Genomic DNA, 21,306 nt, shown 5'->3' with positions numbered 1-21,306 from the left:
TTTAAACATCAAGGACCTAAATCACAAATATCACTTGGTAAGCCATGACTTCCTTGCTCACTTGGATCGTTTTGAATATTTGAATTAAATTTAATTCTTTCAGCAAGTGAGTCGAGCTCCTTTATAGAATACTTACCGTTTAAACTTTCAACTTTTTCATCTGAATTTACTAAGTCGCTAATCAAAAGATTAAAGTTAGTTCTCATAGCGTCAATAATTTTATCTATAGTAATATATGTAGATGCCTTAAGCGCATCCCAGATTCCGAATTCAAAGCTTTCTGACATTCTTTCAACTTTATAGTTATTTTTCTCGAAAAATACTTGACAGTTGGAATAACTTTTAGCTGATTCAGCAAATAATTTACAATCTGCGTCAATGCATCTTTTATATTCTTCGAGAAGCAGCTTAATAAATTCCAAATCTGCTTCCCGAGTTTTACAAATGTTGTTTGAAACGTTGATTGAGTTTTCTTGATCAAATTTTGAATTTTGGTTAGAATCTTGTAATGGCTTGCTCACAAAAATACACCCTTTAGAGGAAAATTCTTTGTTGTACTGATCATTTTCGTCAAAATAGTTAAGAATATGGCCAAATAAAGCCTTGCACCTATATTGAATAATTTCGGGATTTATTCGATCTACAACTTTACAAAATAGTTGATATTCTTGCTTTTTACTTAATGGAATACTCCCGCAAAGCCAATCGTCAATCAGGCCATCGAGAACTAACTTTGGGTCATCTCCTAATTCTTCTTCTGCTGATTTCCTATAGTCAGAGATAGTAATCAATACTATTTCTTCAAACTCTTCTGTAGACATTCTTGTATTACAAATAGATACGATCTGCTGGATACCTAACCGAAAAACAACCTTCCAGTCTTTTTCATCGGTAACAATAGAAAGTGTATTCCAACCGCAATTTTCACGTGATGAATTATAAAAATCCCAAGAGATAGAAGTTGAATCTTCATCGAACTCCAATTGGGATAGTGAATTCAGTAATTTAGTGTGGATAGCATTAGATATAATTGTGTCAACTGCATTCATAAAAATCTCGCCTTCGTCTACTAGTGGGCAAATCTCTAGCTTTACTCCAATCGAAATTGAAATCTGATCAATGCTTTGATGCTGAATAACAACCTCCCTTTGGTAATCTGAGCATGTAGATTCATCAGTAATATTTAGTGAGTTATTTATAGTTTTGTGCCCAATACGTTCTTTCACTGAAAAAATATTGTGGAAACTAGAAGTTTCATATATATTCTTAATACCGGAAGCTCGGCTTTCTAGATTTGAACTATTCATCCCTGCAACAAAACTAGACAAGTGTGTGACCAAAAGTTCATTAGAAGCAGGAATATCCCCTGCAATGAACAGACACATATTATTCGGTAGATACCATTTGTTAATAAACTTTAATAAACCTGAAACTGTGATGCTTTCAATACTCGATTTTTCTCCAATTGGCCATCTCTTAGGAAGTAGAGTATTTCTATGAAATTGCAGAAAAATCTGCTTTTCTATATAATTCGCTACAGATTTTTCAGATTCCTCAATGATATCAAAAGTCTTATTTTTAATCTCTTCTATTTTTTCTGTAAATAAATTAGAAGATGAAAATAACTTCTCCTGGAATTTGTAAATAGTTAGCAAAAAAACTTCTAATACATCAAAGAAAGTTGCCCTAAGTTCTGAGTCGCTAAGCTTAACATTTTCAATTTCATTATATATATTGAAAATTGTACAATGAAAATCGGTTGATGATGTTATGTTTGTTACATGCTCCGTACGAATTTTCAATAGCTCTTTATTTAATTCAGTTAAAATCAATTGCTGAACAAAATTTGCAAATCCTTTTTCAAACTCTTCTTCATGGATACTCCCCGCATTTAGGACAAGATTCAAGTGAAAACTGTTTCTTTGTGATTCACTGTTAAATAAACAATAATCTAAGCCATCACTTAACTTTCCAAAGACGATATCTGGCCTATGAATTAATGGATTCTCAGATAAAATGCTAGTAATAAGCTCCAAATTATTACCATTAGCTGTCATAGTTCTGTTTTAGAGTATTAGCGTCAAACGCAAGTTCTTCTACATTAAACGCTATTATAAAACCGATACCAATTAAAAATTCACTTCTATCTTTGAGCCTTAAAGAATATTTTTAAGATTGTTCAATTGATCTAAATGGTGAAGTTAGTTGATAGATTATCAACTCAAAAATCAATTTGCTATTCTATTCTCATTAACCTAATTTTTCTAAAAATCTTTGCTTTTAGAAAAAAATATATAAATCTTAATGGGCGCAATACATGTAATAACAAATACGCACACTCATACCTCCCGCCTAACTGTGGGGTTTAAGCTTGCATGCATATTAGCCGGTATAGGACAAAATAGGAATAAGGCAATAAAATAAGCAAAGCATAAAAAAAATTCGGGCAGAATATTAATATTTTTTTTGAATATTATTGTTTTGCTGAATGATTGAATGATGAATTATGCAATTAAAAATAGGTTATAATATTAACATTATGACTCAAATTGAAGGCTTTAATGAAAATAATAGAAAAGAAAGAACCCTGAAATGTTTCATAAAAGAACTCATTGTTGAAAATTTTAAAAGCTACAAGGGGAGACATATTATCGGACCATTTTCTAAAGGAATAACGTGTATTGTAGGCCCAAATGGCTCCGGAAAGTCAAATCTAATGGACGCCTTATCTTTTGCTCTGGGATTATCATCAAATGACATGAGAAGCACAAATTTGAAAGATTTAATCTATCGTTCAGAACAGGAGGGAGGGCCAGCTGATATATCTCAGTCGGCCAATATTCTTTCACTCCCTCAGAAAGATTCACAATCAAACTTGTCGAACAATGCTGAGGTATCACTCGTATTTACATTGCATCGTGAAGATAATCAAGAAATAAAATTTTCAAGGAGAATTTTATCAAGTGGAGCATCAAGGTATATAATTGATAAAGATGTTGTTTCACAGGAGACGTATGTAAAAAGGCTGGCAGACTACAACATTTTAGTAAAAGCAAGAAACTTTCTGGTTTTTCAAGGAGATGTAGAAGATGTAGCACAAAGAGCACCAAAAGAACTTACAAAACTTTTTGAGCAAATTTCTGGCAGTGATGAACTCATTGAAGAATATGATCGTCTTTCGAATGAACAAAGCTTAAATCAAATCGTATCACACAACAATTTTAATAGGAGAAAACTCCTTGAAGCAGAAAGGCGAGAACTGCAGAAACAGATTGAAGAAGTGAATGAATATGAGAGATTGGCAGAGCAAAAAGCAAATGCTCAATTGGAGCTGGTACTTTTTCAACTATACTGCAATGAAAATATGGGAGGAAAGTATTTTGAAGAACGGCAAGTTATAGATAATGAAATTACTTTAATGAGCCAGAATATAGAAAGTGCAAGGCAACAAATTAAGGAAGACGAATCTAGGCTTGCCAAGGATAACCTAGAATGGAACAAACAGTGTAATGATCTTGAAAGACTGGAGCAGGATGAGTCTTTAAAGAAAAATGAAAAGATCAAATACGAAGGTAGTATTAAAAACAATAACATAGAACTAAAGAAAATACAAAAACAGAAGGAAAGTATGTTAACATTTCAAAAGAAAAACCAAAAATTAATAGAAGAGTACGAAGCGAAAATAGAGTTAATTAATAATGAGTTAAAAGACTTGAAGGTAACAGAGTCTTCTGAACTCATTGATGCAATATCTTCTGATCTACAAGAATACATTGAATGCAAAAAAAAAGCAGAAATGTCATCTTCTAAGTTACGAGAGCAATCACTTCAAATAGAACGAGAAATTGGCAATAAACTTGGTTTAATTGAAATTTTGGAAAAAGAAAATGAAGAAATTCGTATTCAATTAGCCACCAGTATGGGATTGTTAGATTCAATCTCAACAAAAATTAGCGAGCAGGAAGAAAAGCTAAGCCACTCAGAAGAGACTGAACTTGAGCTAAATTCTCAAATAATTGAATTAGAAGCCAACTTTAATGGTTTGACCGATAAGATAGCAAAGCTTTCAGAGCAAAGGGACATATATAACGAAAGAATGAAGAATATAAATGCAAAGAAAGGGGAAATTCAAAGGGAAATTGAATCTAGGAAACTAATTGAGGATATGAAGAATTACATAAATACTGGAGTAACCATGGGAAGGGAAGAAAAACTTGTTTTTGGGAGGCTTTCTGACATATGTCATTCAAATAATAAGCAATATAATTCAGTTATAGGCTCTGCGCTTGGAAAGTATGGCGAATATATAGTGGTGAGTACTTGGGAAACTGCGAAAAGTTGTATTTGTTGGTTAAAACAACAAAGAAAACAGCCAATGAATTTCTTACCTCTAAACTCTATCAAATTTGACAAAAGAGGTAATTCATCAGTTGTAGAGGCTAACTTGAGAGCCATATGCAATAATAACAAATCAATGAGATCTTTAGCTAAAGACAATTTACATACATCAGATGAAAGAATAATTCCAGTATTAGAGTTTTGTCTCTTTGGAGTGATATTCACACAGAGCCTTGAGGATGCTAAGAAAATATTCTACACTGAAGCTCCAAGACTGGGATTAATCCCTAAAGTGATGACCTTCGATGGCGAAAAAATACTTAAGAATGGTAACATCTCTGCTGACTCTTCCAGAAGTCAGATTAATAACAAAAATTTTGCGAAAGAATACGCAAATTTATTTAGCAAAATCGAAGCACTAAATGAAGAAATTTACAAGCTTGAAGAAACAGAATCTGATGGCCAGAGAAGATTATATAGACTGAAAGAAAACCTGAAAAGACTGAAAATGGATAGAAATGCCACAGAATTAAAAATTGAAATTTATATCAAGAACAAAAATGAGAAAAATACAGCGATAAGCCTTTTAGAAAATCAATTCAAAGAGAGAGAGAAAGAAATAATTCAGCACCGTTCACAATATGAAAGTTTGTGCACACAATTAGAAAATTTAAGAAACGAAATTCATGATTCTGATCAGGAACACTTTAAAAAACTTTCGAAAAAACTAAATATAGAAGATATCAGTCTACTTGAACAAGAATACAGGAAAAGACATGAAGAACGGTTAAACAAGAAAAAGAAACTTTCAAGTAGACTAAATATTCTCATAGAAGAATATGATGGCATTAAAAAAAAAGATAACTCATTAAAGGAAAAACTTAAGGAAAAGGAGTCAAACTTAGTTCGTATTGAGAATTTAATTTCTGAAGAATGTAGAAAAATAGAGAGGTTGAACGAAGAAGTTTCAGAAATTGAATCCAAACAAATTAATATAAAAAATAAAATAAAATCAGTTATATCATTTAAGAAAGGAATACAGAGAGAACTTGAATCAAAAAAAAAGTCGTTGTTAGAACTCCAAGGGCTTTTTGCAAGTAAAGAGCTGGAAAGAAATTCTAAAAATGAGGAATTGGAAGCTCTAAATGAAGAGCTGATTACATTACTCAAGAATATTGTATTTGAGAACATTCAGGTTCCTTTAATCTCCGGTGAATATGATGACATTAGAAGATATTGGGAGTTTTTTGAGTTAAGTGGTAAAATCAAGAGTGGAACCCACCTTGAAGACCTCGAGCCTCCAATGATTCAAATAGATTACAGTGCACTAACAGAGAAGCAGAAGAACTCTTCCAAATCACTAAAGCAAGTAGAAAGTGAAATTTTGAGACTTAAAAGGAATATTTCTGATATTTCGGATAGGATGGAGTTTTTGAATCCAAACATGAAATCTAAAGGGAAACTTAAAGAAATAAATGCACAACTAGAAGCACTTTTAGAGGATCAAAGAGATATAAGAAAAAAGTCTATGGAAATTGACAAGTCGTATAAATTACTTCGCAAAAGACGGGTAGAATCATTCATGAAATGCTTTGAAGCTGTGAAGGAAGCAGTTGGAGATTTTTACTCTAGATTAACATGTGATGAATCCAATATTGGTGGTCAGGCATTTTTAGATTTGGATGATACAAACTTGGAAGAGCCATTTGCCTGCGGAGTCATCTTTCATGCAATGCCTCCATCTAAACGTTTCAGAGACATACAACAACTTAGTGGAGGCGAGAAGACAATGGCTGCATTAGCATTACTTTTTGCAATGCAAAGCTATCGTCCATCTCCTTTTTTTGTACTAGATGAAGTGGATGCAGCTCTTGATCCTCGTAATGTACAGTCTATAGCTAAATTTTTAAAAAAAGCCTCATTTCAATCAATTGTTATTTCTCTTAAAGACAGACTTTTTTCCCAGGCAGATACACTTATTGGTGTTTATAAAAACAGAGAAATGCAAACAAGTTCTACTATGACTCTAGACTTGCGGAGGTATTCTCAACCTGTTGCCATCACGCTGAACGGACAAAAGGAAAATCTGGCGTATAACTCCGCATTGTCTAGAAGTGTTGAATATGATTCGCATGATAAAGGTTCTTTAAAAAGTGCAAACTTCTTTGAACATGAATTTAATCAGGATATCGAAAAGGCTCAGAATAGTTCAATTAAGTAATTAATTATTTAATTGAAATAATAGTATTCTCTAGACTATTAATCTATCTTATTTATAGTTTGGTTTAGTTTATAATTGATATAAAAAGTCTAATATTGTTAGAGTAAAAAATTGATCTTAAGGTTGTGTTTACTTACAATTCTTCCAAAGTTAGATAATATATTATTCAGGACTCCTATCAACGAGCACTTGAAATTATATCTCCGTATAGTTTCATCAATAACATTAGGGCTCCAAGGTAAGGTGGGAGGGCTTAAAGAATAAATATATTTACTAGATAATATACTAATTGGTATTAGTTTTAAAAGCCTTTTTCTTGCAGCTATTCTGCTTGCTCTACTTTTAAACTCGCTTGGAAGCTTAAAAAATTCATTAGCTTTCCATTCCCTGCTTGGATTAATCTGAAGATAATAAATGATAATTAAAAATTTCATTACACGTACGTTTAGAGTTATCTTTTCATTGAAGAACAATCCGATAAACAATTTCCAATCTTTAGAAACACGAAACTCCTTATTCATTCCAGACATTGGGTTATCCACTAATTTTAATGCCATTTCATCGGTTATTGATTTTGCCAACTTGCAAAGCTCATTTAAAGTGCTCAAGTTAGCTCCCTCTATTGAAAATCCATATTTGTTATTCTGAAAATAATTAATAATCAAAGGGAGGTACCGGGCTGTTAAAAAAGGTAATGAATCATGTAATTCCCTTTCAGATAACTTTTCGCTGGAGTCGTTAAATAAGAAGCGTATGTCGCCCTTATATGAAGAGCTTACAATTTTACGGAGAAATTCTAGCAGTGAAACTTTTCTCCCCTGCTTATTAAAGCTACCTGATGAATTATCTAGATTATGGCCAGGTGGAATTTTGTTAAACAGATCGTCTTCGCATAAACTTAACAAAAAAAGTCTTACTGTTTGGGTGTCACATTGTAAAAGTAAAGACTTCAAATGAGTATCTATTGCTCCTACTGGGAAAATCTGGAGTAGGATTACCATAAATAAAGCTGCTCAAAGCCCTATAATGATCACTATAACTTACCATTTTTTGAAATCTATTCAAAATAAACGGTGATGTCCAATTAATGAGTGAATTGACCAAATCATCTTTTGAAACTATGCCGTATTTAATTAACTAATATAATACAATTAAATATATTCAGTAATTGTATTTAAATCTCCAAAATAAACTTGCCTTATTTTCATTGGTAACAATACACGAGTTGTAAAATACCGGACATAGTTTTGAGTACCTCTGAAATTTTGATATGCATTTAGGACCTAGTACAGAAATCTTAGAATAATGCCAAGGATAATTCATCATCATCATTTGGTGCCATTTAACAGCTTCTTCTAAACCTCCATCAATAACTACAATAAAGTCGTGTATTCTTGTATTAAAAGCCTGATTGGAGTAAATTTATGCAATACAGCAATTTAAGAAATTCAAAGTATAAAACTTACAGGAGTGGAGCGTATAGTGGAGCCATATTTAAAAACATAAATTGTATTTTCCAAATCAAAGAACCTCGAAGGATTGAATCTTGCTATTTTGCGCATATTCAGTAGTTTAACAAGGCACGTAATTATTATGGGTTAATATATAAACAGATGATCTGGATAACTTAACATTAATTATTCTCCCAAAAAATGTCAAAACCATTTAAAAGTTGAATATTATCTAGAGGGGAAAAAACTTTTACCCTATTAAAGTATCGTATTGCATGCAACACTTTCCAGAATAGAATTACAAATAATTGCAATAAAAAAAGAACTCACATAAAGTTGTGAATACCTCACATCTTAGTTTGTTTAAGTACTAGTACTCTAACTAAATCAACATATTTACTCTAAAAAATTAATGTTAATCTTCTATTTGCGTCTATTGCGGTATTAACAATTCATAGTAATAAGAACATTTACGTGTTCATTAAAATCAAGGCGGGTCTAGGCACCGAAGGCGCGTCATTGGCGGTAAAGCCTTGAGTCTAATTTTGCGAACTAATATTTGCAAGTATATTAGAATTTTTAAGCACGAAAAGAAGTGCATAGGCCCTCGAATAATGCAGTGGCTATTGCAATAAGAAAGTAATAATCAGAAACTACTTGAGAGTTAGAGTTGACTAAGGTTCGAGGGAGTGTTGTTCTCTCAAAACGTAGACGCGGAGCGATTCAAATTAAATAAGTTGGATTCCTATCTTTTGTGGCTAGAGACGGGCACTGGCAAGGCATTCAACTCTTTCAATACCCTAGCTTGGCCTTTTTTTATTCTTTGACGGCCAGCCGGGGAGTCAATGACAACTACAGGGAAAAGAAGTGCAGAAACTGACCAGAGAAGACGCTCTGTTCTGGTCAGTGTGGAAAGAGTTATAGACCCTACATCTGAGAAAAAGGATGTTTCAGGAAAATCTGGGCGTAGACCAGCTCACTCTAACAAGAAAATCAACTTAAATTCGGCTAAGAGTACGCAAACAGATAGCAACAACAAAGGTAGTTCAGGCATAACTGAAATCTCTTCTGGCCAATTTCCAAATAAACTTACTCAGCCGTCTTTGTGTCCAAATAATGCACAACACAGAAAGAAGAAATCAGAGAAATTAAATTGCGGAGAAGTCCGTTGCACTTCTAATAGTATTAACAATGTAGCTTCAAACTTACCCTCTCTTTCGACATTATGCTCTCCTACCTCCGCATCAGCTGTAACATCCACACAAAAATCGACATCTATACCAGCTTCCGACTGTTCAAAAACATCAAAAGCGAGTGCTAACAATAATAATAAAAGCAGAACCAGTTTAATTTGCGAAAATATTACGAGCCATGTGAATATTGGAACTAATGGTTCAAGTGATTCCAACCAGCAAACTAAAGGTGGCTTTTTACAAGGAATTGTTCAAAATAATGCCGTATCAGAATGTCAGCAATATGGTCAATTACATGTTCCTTTAATAACCCCAATATCTCATCAGTTTTGGTACAATCAGCTGATGCCTCAAGGTAATTTTGGTCACATTATTCCTCCCCCCCCGGACTACTTCCATAATACAAAATCCTCCTCAAATATCCAAAAACAAGATTTAATCTTGCCAGGAAGTACTTCTTCTACTCATGCTCAACTCAGTATTAGTTCAAATGCGAGTATAGGGAATAATTTAGGGGGATGCACACCAGCCATATTCAATTATCAAATCCCTTATTTTCAGCCATACTCGCTAAGAAGTTATGAAATTTCAACATTGAATGTAATAAATTATCTTATTCCAAATAAGGAGTTTCGTTTGAAAGTTTCAAGCGTGGTTAATGATCTTAGAAATTGGCTTGAACAATCTAAAATTCCTTTATTAGTGTTTCCATATGGTTCAACAAGTACAGGGTTCGCTGATCAATTTTCTGATGTAGATATTGCATTGATTCCAAAGAAGGATTTGTCTGACAAAGTCAAGTATGGAGATGCACCTATATCTGATATTTTTACTAAGCCACCTGGTCTAATTTTACAGGAGCTCTTAAGCCTACTACAAAGTGACTCATTGGATACTTTAGATGTATTAAGTAAGAATAAGTCAGCTGGCTCTTCCGATTTCATGAACTCATTAAAGAACGAAAATAAAATGAAAGGGAGAAGCGCTGCCTCACTGAACCGATCGGATGAGGCTCAAAAACTGCGTAATCCATTTACATGTATACAGGATATAACCAGTGCTCACATCCCGATTATTAGAATGCTTCATACGTACACTGATATAGTTTTAGATATTTCTATTGCGCTCCCATCAACTAATAACCAGGAAAAGTTCGAGAAGGATGAACAAACTTCAGGTTCCTTACATAAAATCTTACCTATTCAAAAGGCTAATTCACTGCCTATTATTCAGAGCAGGCTTGGTATCCTTACATGGTACGCAAGAATGGATCCTCGAGTTGTCCACGTTGTTGTGTTAACAAAAGTATGGACAAGGTTCCGTGGGCTCAGGAATACCCTAAATGGATTCCCAGGTGGGTACGCATGGACTATTTGTGTTATATATTTCTTCCAAAAAATTGGCATCCTTCCGGTTATTGATGCAAATGAATTCTTTATTAAATCACATAATGCGTCGAACATATTATTTAAGGATATACTAGAAGATTTGAATTCTGATAACGCCCAAAGCAGAAACAAATCTAGTGGGAACAATTTGACACTTTCATCTATTAAGGGTAGTTACAAAAAGGGGAAAAAAGACATTTATTTTCAAAATGGAATTGAAAAAATTGAAGGAATTCCAGAAGAAAGTTATGTAGATGGTAATTTTCCTTCGTTGGTTTCCGATTTAGACCAAGAAGAGACAGTGAATTATAAATATGATATAGAAGATGTATCTAATGGTAATTACGACACAGAAACAGCATCTGGAAGTGCTGATATAGCTGAACAGGTTATTTCAAGCGATTCAAGTTTTGATTCTGAGCCAGATAAAGGTTCAATTGAAAAAGACGGTGCTGGATGTAAAATGCTATACCTTGATGTTGTAAAGGGTAGTAAATTTCAGTATAAATCAAATTTAGAAGTAAGAGGTGGCCGCAATGCTAAACCTTCTGCAAATAACAGGTATTCTATCAGCGAAGATATTAATTCCGAGGGAGCGCTTTTAAATGTAAGGAACTTGAATTTAGATAAGCCACTGGAGGAGCATGAAACATTTAATGAATCCAGCAGATCTTCAATTGGAAGCACTGCATGTACATACTCTCTTTCTCCTGGAATATTAAGCTCAGATAATATATGTATTAACTGCTCGGACCCAAAGTATTCTTGCGTTTGTTCTGAATCTAATACGGTAACTGTTACAAGCGTTGGATATCCCATAGATGGTATTTGTTGTAGAAATAACATAAAGCAACTAGACTCTAATGGTGATAAAGAAGATGATAGCTGCTCTTTGGCCAATATGAAGGGTTATAGCAAGCAATCTAACAGGGAAGTAATTAGCGAGAAAGAAAAGAACGAGGAGCCCAATTCAACAAGTTCTGTGAGGGAAATTTTTGATATTGATGAATTATTTAGTGACCCTCCTACATTAATTAACAATGTAAAAGTTTTTGAAGAATCGAAGTTCCTCAAGTTTTCCCAAAGCCACACGTTGTTTTATAGGTTTCTCAAATTTATCGAGACTCATCTTTGGACTACAGTCATCGATATTAGCTCTCCAGATATTATCAATACTACTATTCCAGGTATTTGCTGTGATATTAGGAATCCTTTTCCAGGCCCACCTGCATGTAGACCTATTTTTGATGAAAATAACAAGAAGCACCTTCGTAATGAGATTCAAAGAGCCATTCAGATTATCCAATCCCCATTTGGTGACTATTCTAGTATTTGCGGAGGATACCTTAATGTAACTGCTGAACATTCCAAGGGTTTTTTGGGAGGTGCTGCAGGAATAGGAAACAGTTTATTAGGAGTGGGTCTTGGTCTACCGCTATCTCCTTCTAATGTTAATACTACGAAACAGAGGATTTCTCCCCATCAGCATTTTGGTGCTTTCGAATCTCCCCCTTTACATATTGTTGGATATAATCCAGTCATTAGCGGTGTTGACCAAAATAATGGTAATTTCATATTTCCTAGTCAAGTTCCAGTTACAAATTTGTACAGTGATCCTCCTCAGCACTTGATATTCCCTTCCATTTCTGCTCCTGTACTTATACCTCCTCCACCACCACCACCACCTCCTCCAAAAATTAAGCATTCCTCCTCTGTATTAGAGGTAATAAGAGGAAGTTCATTTGAAAGTATCAAGAATGCTAACTAAAAGTTATATCTTCTGGGGAATTAGGGTCATAAATATTTTAAATCTCGGATCAGTGTACACTATAGTAAAATGCTTTAAAGAGACTATATACCATTATATTCTTTATTATCAGATTTGTACAAAATTTGTCTTGAGATAATGAAACCGGTTGTAAAATTAATGCTAAACTTGTCAAGACTAATTTTTCTAAATTAGAGAAGATACCTTTTTATTATAATGTTCATGAAAATTAGTATTCTATTTGGGAAACCACTTAAACTATAAGTACAAATTAATTGGTAAGGAGGAAGTATATATCGAGTGTTATTCCTAGTAATATTTTTGTGTATATTCTTTAGCTGTCATACTTTCATCCTTATCGTTTTCATCTTACAACTGGATTTGGTATGGTCCTCGTTTAGTTAACTAACATGGTTTAACTTGATAAAATTAGGTCACTTTTTTGATTTAAATCTGCGAATCAATATATAATTATTTTCGAACGAACTCAAATTTAAGATTATTCAAGAGTGGATGTCTTGCTTATTTGTACTAGAAGTGTTGATATGTAAAGTGGAGGAGTATTCCTGTTTGAACTATGGAATAATTAACTTAAGATATATAAACTCTACCTAAATAAAATGATTACAATAATTAGAATTCGTAAATTATCTGATCATTTTTCGTACTAAAATATCTTATCTTCTCCCGATAAGAACATGTAATATTTATTTCGAAGGTAAATACAATACGATATTTAAATTAATTCAAAATTAGTGAGTAAAAATAAATCTTTATTATATAATTAGAAAACTAATATTGTTCTCAACTTGTAACTGGGTAACTAAATTCTTAGAGATACTTTTTTTATTACGTCTTTTAAGTAGTTTAATTTTATTACTATCGTGTCTATGCAATAAGATTCCAAACATAAGTCAAGTGCATTTTCAATACCACATGAAATCATCTCGAGGCAGTTTGGATGATAATAAGAAAGAGTCTCTAACAATAATAATGAATGAAAAATTACGTCTCCATTTATTCCGCTGAGAAAAATAGAAGAATCCTTGTTATCCGACATAGTGTGAAAAGGGACCCAATAAGAATAGTACTGAATGAACTTCATAGTTGAAGCCTCTCTCCTTTCTTTTTTATTAATTGGTGTAGAAATTATTTCAATAAGAGTTGAGATACAATGCTTTCCAACACGATGTTGTACGATCCAACTTGAATTGCAAAGCTGCTTTATACAAAAAATTATTTTACAAATTATGTCGTTATTACTCCCTACATATACTTCAAGGTTATGGAAAAGGTATAAAACATAATCGAGCACGCACCAATTAGAAATAAACATATTTTTTACGTCAATTTCGTTACTCAATTGGCCAATTGCACCTAAAATAATAGGAAGTACATCCCAGTCACTGTTTTGCGTTGAACGAATGTCGTATTGTCCCTGGCTTATGCTTTTCTGTGGAATTAAATCATGATTATATGGCCTAAAATCTTCAAGAATGTCATGGAGACTATCAGCAATGATTGGTAAGATCCCTTCTGCTATCAAGGTTTGGCGATGTGAAGAGTCTTTAGAAATATTTACTACAAGAGAGAGACATATTTTTGTTAGTTGAAGGTCATCTCTTTTTTGAAGCTTCTTAACTATTGCGTTAGATATCCCTGCTTTTATAAGCTCACTTTTCAATACATCATTTGAGAAACAAAGATTAAGTAATGCAGCTCCAGCATACTTTGAACCAGTATTATCGTCGTTTATTTCATTGCCAGAAAAGATTTCAACGAGTAAAGGAACCATCTGAATATAATAATCCCTTTTTTTAGAGTCGCCAGTTGCGTGCAGAACTTGTTGAAGGATAGATATTCTTAATTGCGATCTTTGACCAAAGTTGTTTTTCAAAGGTAGTGTTAAAAGATTCATTAGAAATTCTATGTACAACTTTTCTTTCCCAGCTGGGATAAGTCTTGCACAATATCCACTATTTACAAACCTTGCCATTACAGAAGGGACAAAATAATAATCCCTTACAAATCTCGGATTTTGAAGAAGAATCACAAGCTTTAATTGACAATACTCGACAGACATATCTTTCGATCGAACGTGTAACAAATAATCCAAAACTTGCCTTATTTTACTATCAACATTCCTGCTTGCCATCCCAACTGAGGAAACAAGGTCTTCAATAATAAATTTTGCTCCTAGTAAGCCTCCATCAACGCAGTAAGATAAATATCTAGCAAGCCTAAGCTCAAAAAAATGTAATTTCTGCCTTTCAATAATACTTCTAGAAAATTTGTCTATCCCAGAAATTTGTGAAAGCATTTCATGAATGCATGCCATAGGATCTTCAAATACTTCAACCTTTGTTTCATTTTCAGGGTCATATCTGCTTGAGCCACTTTTTTCAAGTAAATCAATTTCTTCTATCAGTTCGCTATCTGCCAGAATATTTGCTTTATCCAACATTTTAAGAATTGACTTGAGAAAAGACCTTGCTCCTGTTTTAAATACTGGATGTAATTTTATATTTGTAGATATCCAACTATATGAAAATTCGTCAAAAAGTAAAGTATCCAATTGGGACTGAATAAATTCTGTGTATAAAGTGTGATGTTGAGAAATTGGTGAAATTGAATCTGCCGATAGCCTACACTCCCTTAGTAAATCTCTATCAGTTAAATTGAAATATTTCATATCCTTATACGAGCAAGTATAAGTCACTGAAATATCCTGATATGAGTCTAAGGTTGGAGGGATATAGCATCTCCTCATTATTATGCACGCAATGCTCATTCGTGATGTTTTAATAAAAATCTCCCAGCAAGACCAGGTTGAAATATCGTCAGAGAGATTCATTTTTTTGCTATATTGTCCATTAATATATACAGAGTAAGTTTTATCACTTGACATATTTGAAAGAAACCTGACGTATTCCTGAGCAACATTATATAGGTTGCTCCCAATATTTGAGTAACCCTTTGTTTCAGCTTCTTTACTTTCTCTAGTTTGTATATTATTAGTATTTGGTTTCTTTTGGTTTAAAAATATCTGTGGATGTACATTAATATTAATTTCAACACCGTTGTATGATACATAGGAACCTGTCTGTGAGCTATATGATTGAGTTGCCTTATTTTCAAAGCCTTGCTTTGCAAAAAAGTAGTAGCCATCGAAGATGTATTTTCTATAATCTAGAAACTCTTCTATATTAACAAGTGGAAATATTGTACTTGTGTATTCTTCTTCTAATAAAGTTAATTGTTTTTGAATTGCGAGGAGTGTTTTTTCATCCAATATCCCTCTAAATTTGTAAGTTTCATACCGGTCTTTATTGTTTTTTTTTCCTGGATTTATTCCCCAAACTGCTATCGATTTGATTTTATTAGAACCAGGATTTTTCCCCTTAGAAACGCCTAATCCCCTTCTAATCTCATTCAAATTGATTCCAAACCTAGGAAAGTCATAATATTTTCCTGTTCTAAATGCATAGTCAGCTTTCCAAGCCATTTCCAAAAAATTACAAAGTGTGCATCTGTTCAAACAGTTGATAATAAGTTTGTCATCCACCCACCTTTCATCTCTTTCATTATTAAGAAGAATTAAAAAACGGGTATCCCTACTTGTATCTTCATAGATTCCTTCAATTTGAGAATACCTTAGTTTCCCTCCAGTTATTACCTTTCTTAAATTTCTTTTAAGTAAATAGATTGAATGCCTCCCCAAGCAAACGTAAAGTTTCTTCATTCGGGTCAAGTATACTACTTCTGCAAGCTCAAAGTATCGGACGTCTTCTCCGCATAATATTTTTAATGCTTTACATGTAAGTATGTTTGACATCGTGATAGCCTTATTAATTTAAACTAATCCCCTATACTCATAAACCAGAAAACAACTCATGAAAACATATACTTTTTCTTTGCTATAAATAAATATTTAAAAAAATTAATATATTTTATTTTGCAATATTTATAATCAGGAAGGTATTTTTTGATCTCAAGATCGCATTAATACTGGCGGTAATATATAGATTTGTTGTAAATAAAATTTACAATTGTTGACAACTAAAATATAGTAAAATGAGACTTAAGACCAGCTTAAAGTAATATTTATTAATTTTTAATATTTCTGATTAAAACCTTTTCACCATTGTCTATATTATTCGGTTTCACAAGGAAATAAGTTTTAATATTTCAAAATTCAATAATATCCCCGCTCAAATTATGTTATTTCATATTGTCAAATGTTACTATTATAAATTTGTAACTAAAAGATGAGGAATCCAAAAAAAAAGAAAGCTAGGCTTGACAAGGAAGAAACTAGTGCAAACAAATTCAGTTTTGAATATCTTATGAAAAAAGTTACTCCTTTATACCATGAGCCCTATATTTATCAACTTGAATTTAAAAATAAATTAGTGAGAAGCAACTTAAATTCACTTTCCAAAATTATTTGGAGGAATGCAACTAGCAGAGGTTTAACACCACCTGAATGGTGCAAAATTAACAAAAAAGGTGAAGTGATAAATAGTGTTAATACTATAGATTTTGAAGGATTAGTTCAAGTTTTTCCAACAGTAAGCATAAAAGATGAGGAAGAGGGAACGATACCATACTCTTATAGAAATAAGTATGAGTTCACCATTGGCTATACAAGTGGCGAAATCCTGGATGAAGATTCTGATGTTGCAGTAGGATTTGTATCTTACGTTGATAGGTTTGAGCCAATTACAATTAGTGTTTTAAACGATTCGAATGATGTAAATAATTCAAACAAAATCCAAGACCATAAAACATTAAAGATTATAAACCCCTGCATTATTCCCATTGTTAAAAAAACTGAAAGAATTGCTAAAATGAGCTCTAGAGAGAATAATTTCAAGGTTTATTCTAGAAGAAATAGAAGTGGAGTCTGGAGACTATTATTAATTAGATTGTCAGAAACAAATAAAGAGATTATGGTTACTATTCAGACCACAAATATAGAAAGAATTGGAATTAAGAATGAAGTAGTTGGCTTATTAATAGAAGAATTTATTGAAAAAAGCTTTGAAATGGACCTTTTGGGATATAATATAAAAAGTTTGTATCTTCATCAGTCTGATTCTGTTGTGGACACATTTGATATTGGAAAATTAGATTTGCTCTATGGAAACCCTCAGATTTCGTTTAGCATAAGAAATACTAAATTATTTATCGGTCCACTTTCTTTTTTTCAAACAAACACAAAAGGTTGTGAAACCTTATACAATGAGATAAGAAAAATTATTGAGACAAAATTTTTAGATAATCTTAAAAAAAATCAAAATGTTGAAAGAAAGAAATTAGTCATTTTGGATGTTTGTTGTGGGGTTGGAGCAATTGGGTTATCATTACTTGATATTTTTCACGATTTGGAAGAGAATTTTTATGAGGTTGAACTAATAGGAATAGATTGCTCGAAAGAAGCAATCGAATCTGCCAAAAAAAACGCCACAACTATTGGGCTTGAAAATGCAAAATATTATGCGGGAACAGCAGAAAGCATACTACCAAACTTTTTAGAAAATTTAACATATAATAATTTGGTAATTGCTATTGTAGACCCTCCTAGAAGTGGACTGCATTCGAGTGTTATAAAGTCACTGAGACGAATGAAAAAAATAGAACATTTAATTTATGTAAGCTGTAATGTTGAATCACTAGTTAAAAATTGCATAGAGTTATGTTCAGTATATGACCCACATATTGACCAGAAAGAGTACTTTCCCGTGTTTGTTCCAGAGTGCGCAATCCCTGTAGATATGTTTCCTTTTACAAAACACGTCGAGACAATTTTGTACCTAAAAAGATGCAATGACACCAACTTGCACGCAATCTCGAAAAATGAATTAACAGATAACAGTAATAACCCACTATTAGCTAGGTAGGAATACTTAAAATTAGTTGCCTAAGATTAAACTGTGTTACTAGAAAATATCAAAACCCTTAATTACAAAATAATCGACTGAGCAGGTTTTGTCTTTGTATCTGCAGAATCATCTTCCTCCCAATAAGGAAAGCAGCTCATTCCTTTTATTCTTCAATCTTTGAAGAGGAAACCGTGTCTTCAAGGATTCCTCCGGACTCAGTGATTTTGAGTTCGATATCTCCGAGCTTCTTGAGAATTTCCTCCTTCCTCTTCTCACGATTTGCAAATTTTTCATCAAATTCGCTTTTAAGTTTAAGATGTTTCTCCATTAAAAGTGAATAGGCCTTTGGAAGATCATCAGTAGTCATAGGTACATCCAAATCAACCTTCTCAAAGGTTGAAATGGTAGTAAAATCTACAACGAGAGATCTGTGAGCTGAGCCAGTGTTGTTTGAAGATGAGTTCGGCTTTCTCTTATTCTTCTTTCCTTTGGGTGGAATAAGATACTCCTCATTCCTCTGATTCTTTGGTAGGAGCACAGACTCATCTTTATCTCGTCCCTTAATAGCAGAAGCAGAGAGACTCTTACTCTCATCATTTAAGGTAGCTTTGTCCTTTGTAAGTTCTGAAGCCTTGTTACCAACGCCATGGGATTCCATAAGCTTTTGAATATAGCTTAAAGACTGTTGAACTAGTTGCATTTCAGTAGAAATTGGAGGGTCATCCTCTTGTTCTAATGCTAACTTTAGATCTTCGCGCTGTCTATAGAGGTCCCTTAAAGTCTTTTCTTCTTTAACTCTTTCAGATCGAAGTGCTCTTAACTTACTTTGGTATTCCATAAACAACTTCATTTCGCGATCATATTCTTCCCTTAATTGTCGAAGCTTTGTATGTTGTTCTTCTACTTTACTTTGCATTGCACTCCTCTCATCATAAAGCGATCTAAGCGGTTCTAAAGCCTTTTGTCTATCTATCGTAAGGGCACGCAACTTATCAAATACCTCTTTTTTTTGTTTGCGAAACTTGTTGAGATCTTCTATAATTGAACCAATCTTAGCTCTTAATGGGATAATCGAATTTTCCTCAAATGACGAGGCGCTTGCATCCATATGAGCAAACCTTCCAACTATTGGACGACTTTGCTTAAGTTGAGAAATTTGCGAGAGTAACTTTTTTTCATCCTTGAGAGATAGCGTGGAAGTAACTAGCTGATATTCTATCTCTTTGATCTTGGCTTCAATCTCCTCTTCTGACTTATACCCTACAGATTTTTTAAGGTTTTGTAGGTTAGCCTTCATTTCACGGCCCTCCTTAGATTTTTCGTTTATCTTAGCCATGCATAGCTTCCTTTCCTCCTCAAGGTTTTCAATGCATTTCTGATATTCGTCGAGTTTTGCCTGGAACTCACTCTTTTTTCTGTCAAAAGCCTCCCTCCCCACGCTTCTGTCATTGATCATCTTGGTTAGTCCTCTTATCTTTATATTCCATTCATTGAGAACCTGACGAATCGCCTCTGTCGTCTCTTTGTAAGTTTTTTCATCAGGAGCAGGAACTACAGGAATACTTTTTTCAGCTGCTGAGACAGGAGTAATTAACCTGGGACGATTTGACTGCCTCTCTTTATGAGAGTCGCTTGACACAACAGCTACCATTTCTAGCTATCAGTTAAATATAAAACCGGTATTTGTACTTTATTGAAGCTTATTTTTTAAATTTACAAGAATACAATTTGAGAATTCTTAGCCAATCTTACCCCACCCAAGATTTGGAGCCATTCGCCCCTCGCAAATAATTTTCTTTTGTTAACCTTTATCTCTGACACTAATTTTCTGTAAAAGCGTACGCATACTTTTGTCTAATTTTTCAACACTGGTATTTATTAAACTTAATTCAAGAATTGCGCCAATGTCTAGTTTAATACCGCTTTCGAGGGTGAAAACAATATACAACTGATCGATTAATAAACAGGGTATGAAATTGAATAATCCATATCAACAAGTTCAATAGTAAAGTTTGAACAAAAATAACGAGAATTTTTTAGCTAGGGTTTTAATTAATCGTTTCTGTTTCTAGATGAGGTTTAGGTATATGGAATTGCAGAACAGAGTAAAATGCGCTGTTTTTATGCAAAAATATAAAGAATTATTGTTTTCAAGCTCTAAAAATTAATTATCGCTAGCACTTTTTGCTCTTTGGGTTTCGCATGATTAATTACTAAGATAGCTGTAACCTTAAAAGTCTCTTAGTGAGTGCTGAAGTTGTAGAAAATAGTTTGTTGTCCATGAGATCTATATCTATTGAAAATTTATGTTCACCGCTGTGTTGAATTACTTGCTGATCTTGGGAATAAATATGCCTAACAACTAGAGCGAGAAGCTCTGGAGAAAGCCTAGACATCCTCTGACACAATAATGTTTTTTTTGAAATGTTTGAGTCTTCGTCTTCTGATTCGGTGTGAGAGTCGTACTCATATTTTCTCTTTTGGACTTTCTTAGAAATTGAGGGAAACAACATATCTTTTAAATTATTTGCCGCATCCTGCATCCTGATACTCTGCAGGTAAACATCCGAGGATTCATGATTGTATAGTTGGCAATTATGCCAAATTAGATCTATATCCGCCCAAAATTGCTCGGCTTTCGTATAGAAGCTCGTCTTCACTTTCTTTCCAATAGTTTTTAAATCCATTGGATTTTTTACAATGTTTGGGTAATCATCAAGCCCCAGCTTCTTCCAATTTACGGGTTCTAAAAACGCCTCTGAGTCTTGCAGTTCTCTTAATTGTGACAGAACTTCATTATACTCGCGCGAATAATCCTCTATCATCAGTAGAGAAAAACTCGAAAACCCTCTGCTAGTTAGATCTTAAATATGATGATATTTTGAACTGATTAACCTATGTCTAGTACTCTATAATAATTTATGTGAATATTTCATGTGGCCGCATAAACAATTATGAAAATAAGACTTTCAAACAAAATTTTTTACCAAAACCTTTAAAATTACAAATAATGTGGAATTTTTACTTAAAATAGCATCAAACTGGTTATGAATCTTTGCCAT

At 33.2% G+C, this 21,306-nt stretch overlaps 8 protein-coding genes across 8 annotated transcripts; 3 read left to right on the top strand and 5 right to left on the bottom strand.

Moving 5' to 3' along the window:
* Nucleotides 1-8: 8 nt before the first annotated feature.
* ELE39_001778 (peptidase insulinase-like peptidase) lies at nucleotides 9-2,057 on the bottom strand (the record flags this gene model as incomplete). Its single annotated transcript, XM_067345501.1, has 1 exon — nucleotides 9-2,057. One exon carries the CDS (start codon nucleotides 2,055-2,057, stop codon nucleotides 9-11), a length of 2,049 nt encoding a protein of 682 aa, XP_067199389.1.
* A 449-nt stretch (nucleotides 2,058-2,506) lies between these two features.
* ELE39_001777 (SMC1 structural maintenance of chromosomes 1) lies at nucleotides 2,507-6,559 on the top strand (the record flags this gene model as incomplete). Its single annotated transcript, XM_067345500.1, has 1 exon — nucleotides 2,507-6,559. One exon carries the CDS (start codon nucleotides 2,507-2,509, stop codon nucleotides 6,557-6,559), a length of 4,053 nt encoding a protein of 1,350 aa, XP_067199388.1.
* A 178-nt stretch (nucleotides 6,560-6,737) lies between these two features.
* ELE39_001776 (phosphatidate cytidylyltransferase) lies at nucleotides 6,738-8,121 on the bottom strand (the record flags this gene model as incomplete). Its single annotated transcript, XM_067345499.1, has 5 exons — nucleotides 6,738-6,811; nucleotides 6,834-7,542; nucleotides 7,604-7,696; nucleotides 7,796-7,966; nucleotides 8,026-8,121. The coding sequence occupies 5 exons, from the start codon at nucleotides 8,119-8,121 to the stop codon at nucleotides 6,738-6,740; spliced, it is 1,143 nt and encodes a 380-aa protein (XP_067199387.1).
* A 734-nt stretch (nucleotides 8,122-8,855) lies between these two features.
* ELE39_001775 (Po1 beta superfamily nucleotidyltransferase) lies at nucleotides 8,856-12,359 on the top strand (the record flags this gene model as incomplete). The annotated part of the gene is made up of 1 exon (XM_067345498.1): nucleotides 8,856-12,359. The coding sequence occupies one exon, from the start codon at nucleotides 8,856-8,858 to the stop codon at nucleotides 12,357-12,359; it is 3,504 nt and encodes a 1,167-aa protein (XP_067199386.1).
* An 823-nt stretch (nucleotides 12,360-13,182) lies between these two features.
* ELE39_001774 (ARM repeat) lies at nucleotides 13,183-16,194 on the bottom strand (the record flags this gene model as incomplete). Its single annotated transcript, XM_067345497.1, has 1 exon — nucleotides 13,183-16,194. One exon carries the CDS (start codon nucleotides 16,192-16,194, stop codon nucleotides 13,183-13,185), a length of 3,012 nt encoding a protein of 1,003 aa, XP_067199385.1.
* Nucleotides 16,195-16,627: 433 nt separating this feature from the next.
* On the top strand, nucleotides 16,628-18,262 carry ELE39_001773 (RNA methylase; the record flags this gene model as incomplete). Its single annotated transcript, XM_067345496.1, has 1 exon — nucleotides 16,628-18,262. The coding sequence occupies one exon, from the start codon at nucleotides 16,628-16,630 to the stop codon at nucleotides 18,260-18,262; it is 1,635 nt and encodes a 544-aa protein (XP_067199384.1).
* A 145-nt stretch (nucleotides 18,263-18,407) lies between these two features.
* ELE39_001772 (Brf1p family coiled coil) lies at nucleotides 18,408-19,895 on the bottom strand (the record flags this gene model as incomplete). Its single annotated transcript, XM_067345495.1, has 1 exon — nucleotides 18,408-19,895. The coding sequence occupies one exon, from the start codon at nucleotides 19,893-19,895 to the stop codon at nucleotides 18,408-18,410; it is 1,488 nt and encodes a 495-aa protein (XP_067199383.1).
* A 562-nt stretch (nucleotides 19,896-20,457) lies between these two features.
* ELE39_001771 (bromodomain domain) lies at nucleotides 20,458-21,069 on the bottom strand (the record flags this gene model as incomplete). The annotated part of the gene is made up of 1 exon (XM_067345494.1): nucleotides 20,458-21,069. The coding sequence occupies one exon, from the start codon at nucleotides 21,067-21,069 to the stop codon at nucleotides 20,458-20,460; it is 612 nt and encodes a 203-aa protein (XP_067199382.1).
* Nucleotides 21,070-21,306: the final 237 nt, after the last annotated feature.

This window comes from Cryptosporidium sp. chipmunk genotype I (assembly GCF_004936735.1).
Source record: "Cryptosporidium sp. chipmunk genotype I strain 37763 chromosome Unknown contig_2, whole genome shotgun sequence".
Classification (NCBI taxonomy): Eukaryota; Apicomplexa; class Conoidasida; order Eucoccidiorida; family Cryptosporidiidae; genus Cryptosporidium; species Cryptosporidium sp. chipmunk genotype I.
This window is presented reverse-complemented; position numbering and strand designations above follow the sequence as displayed.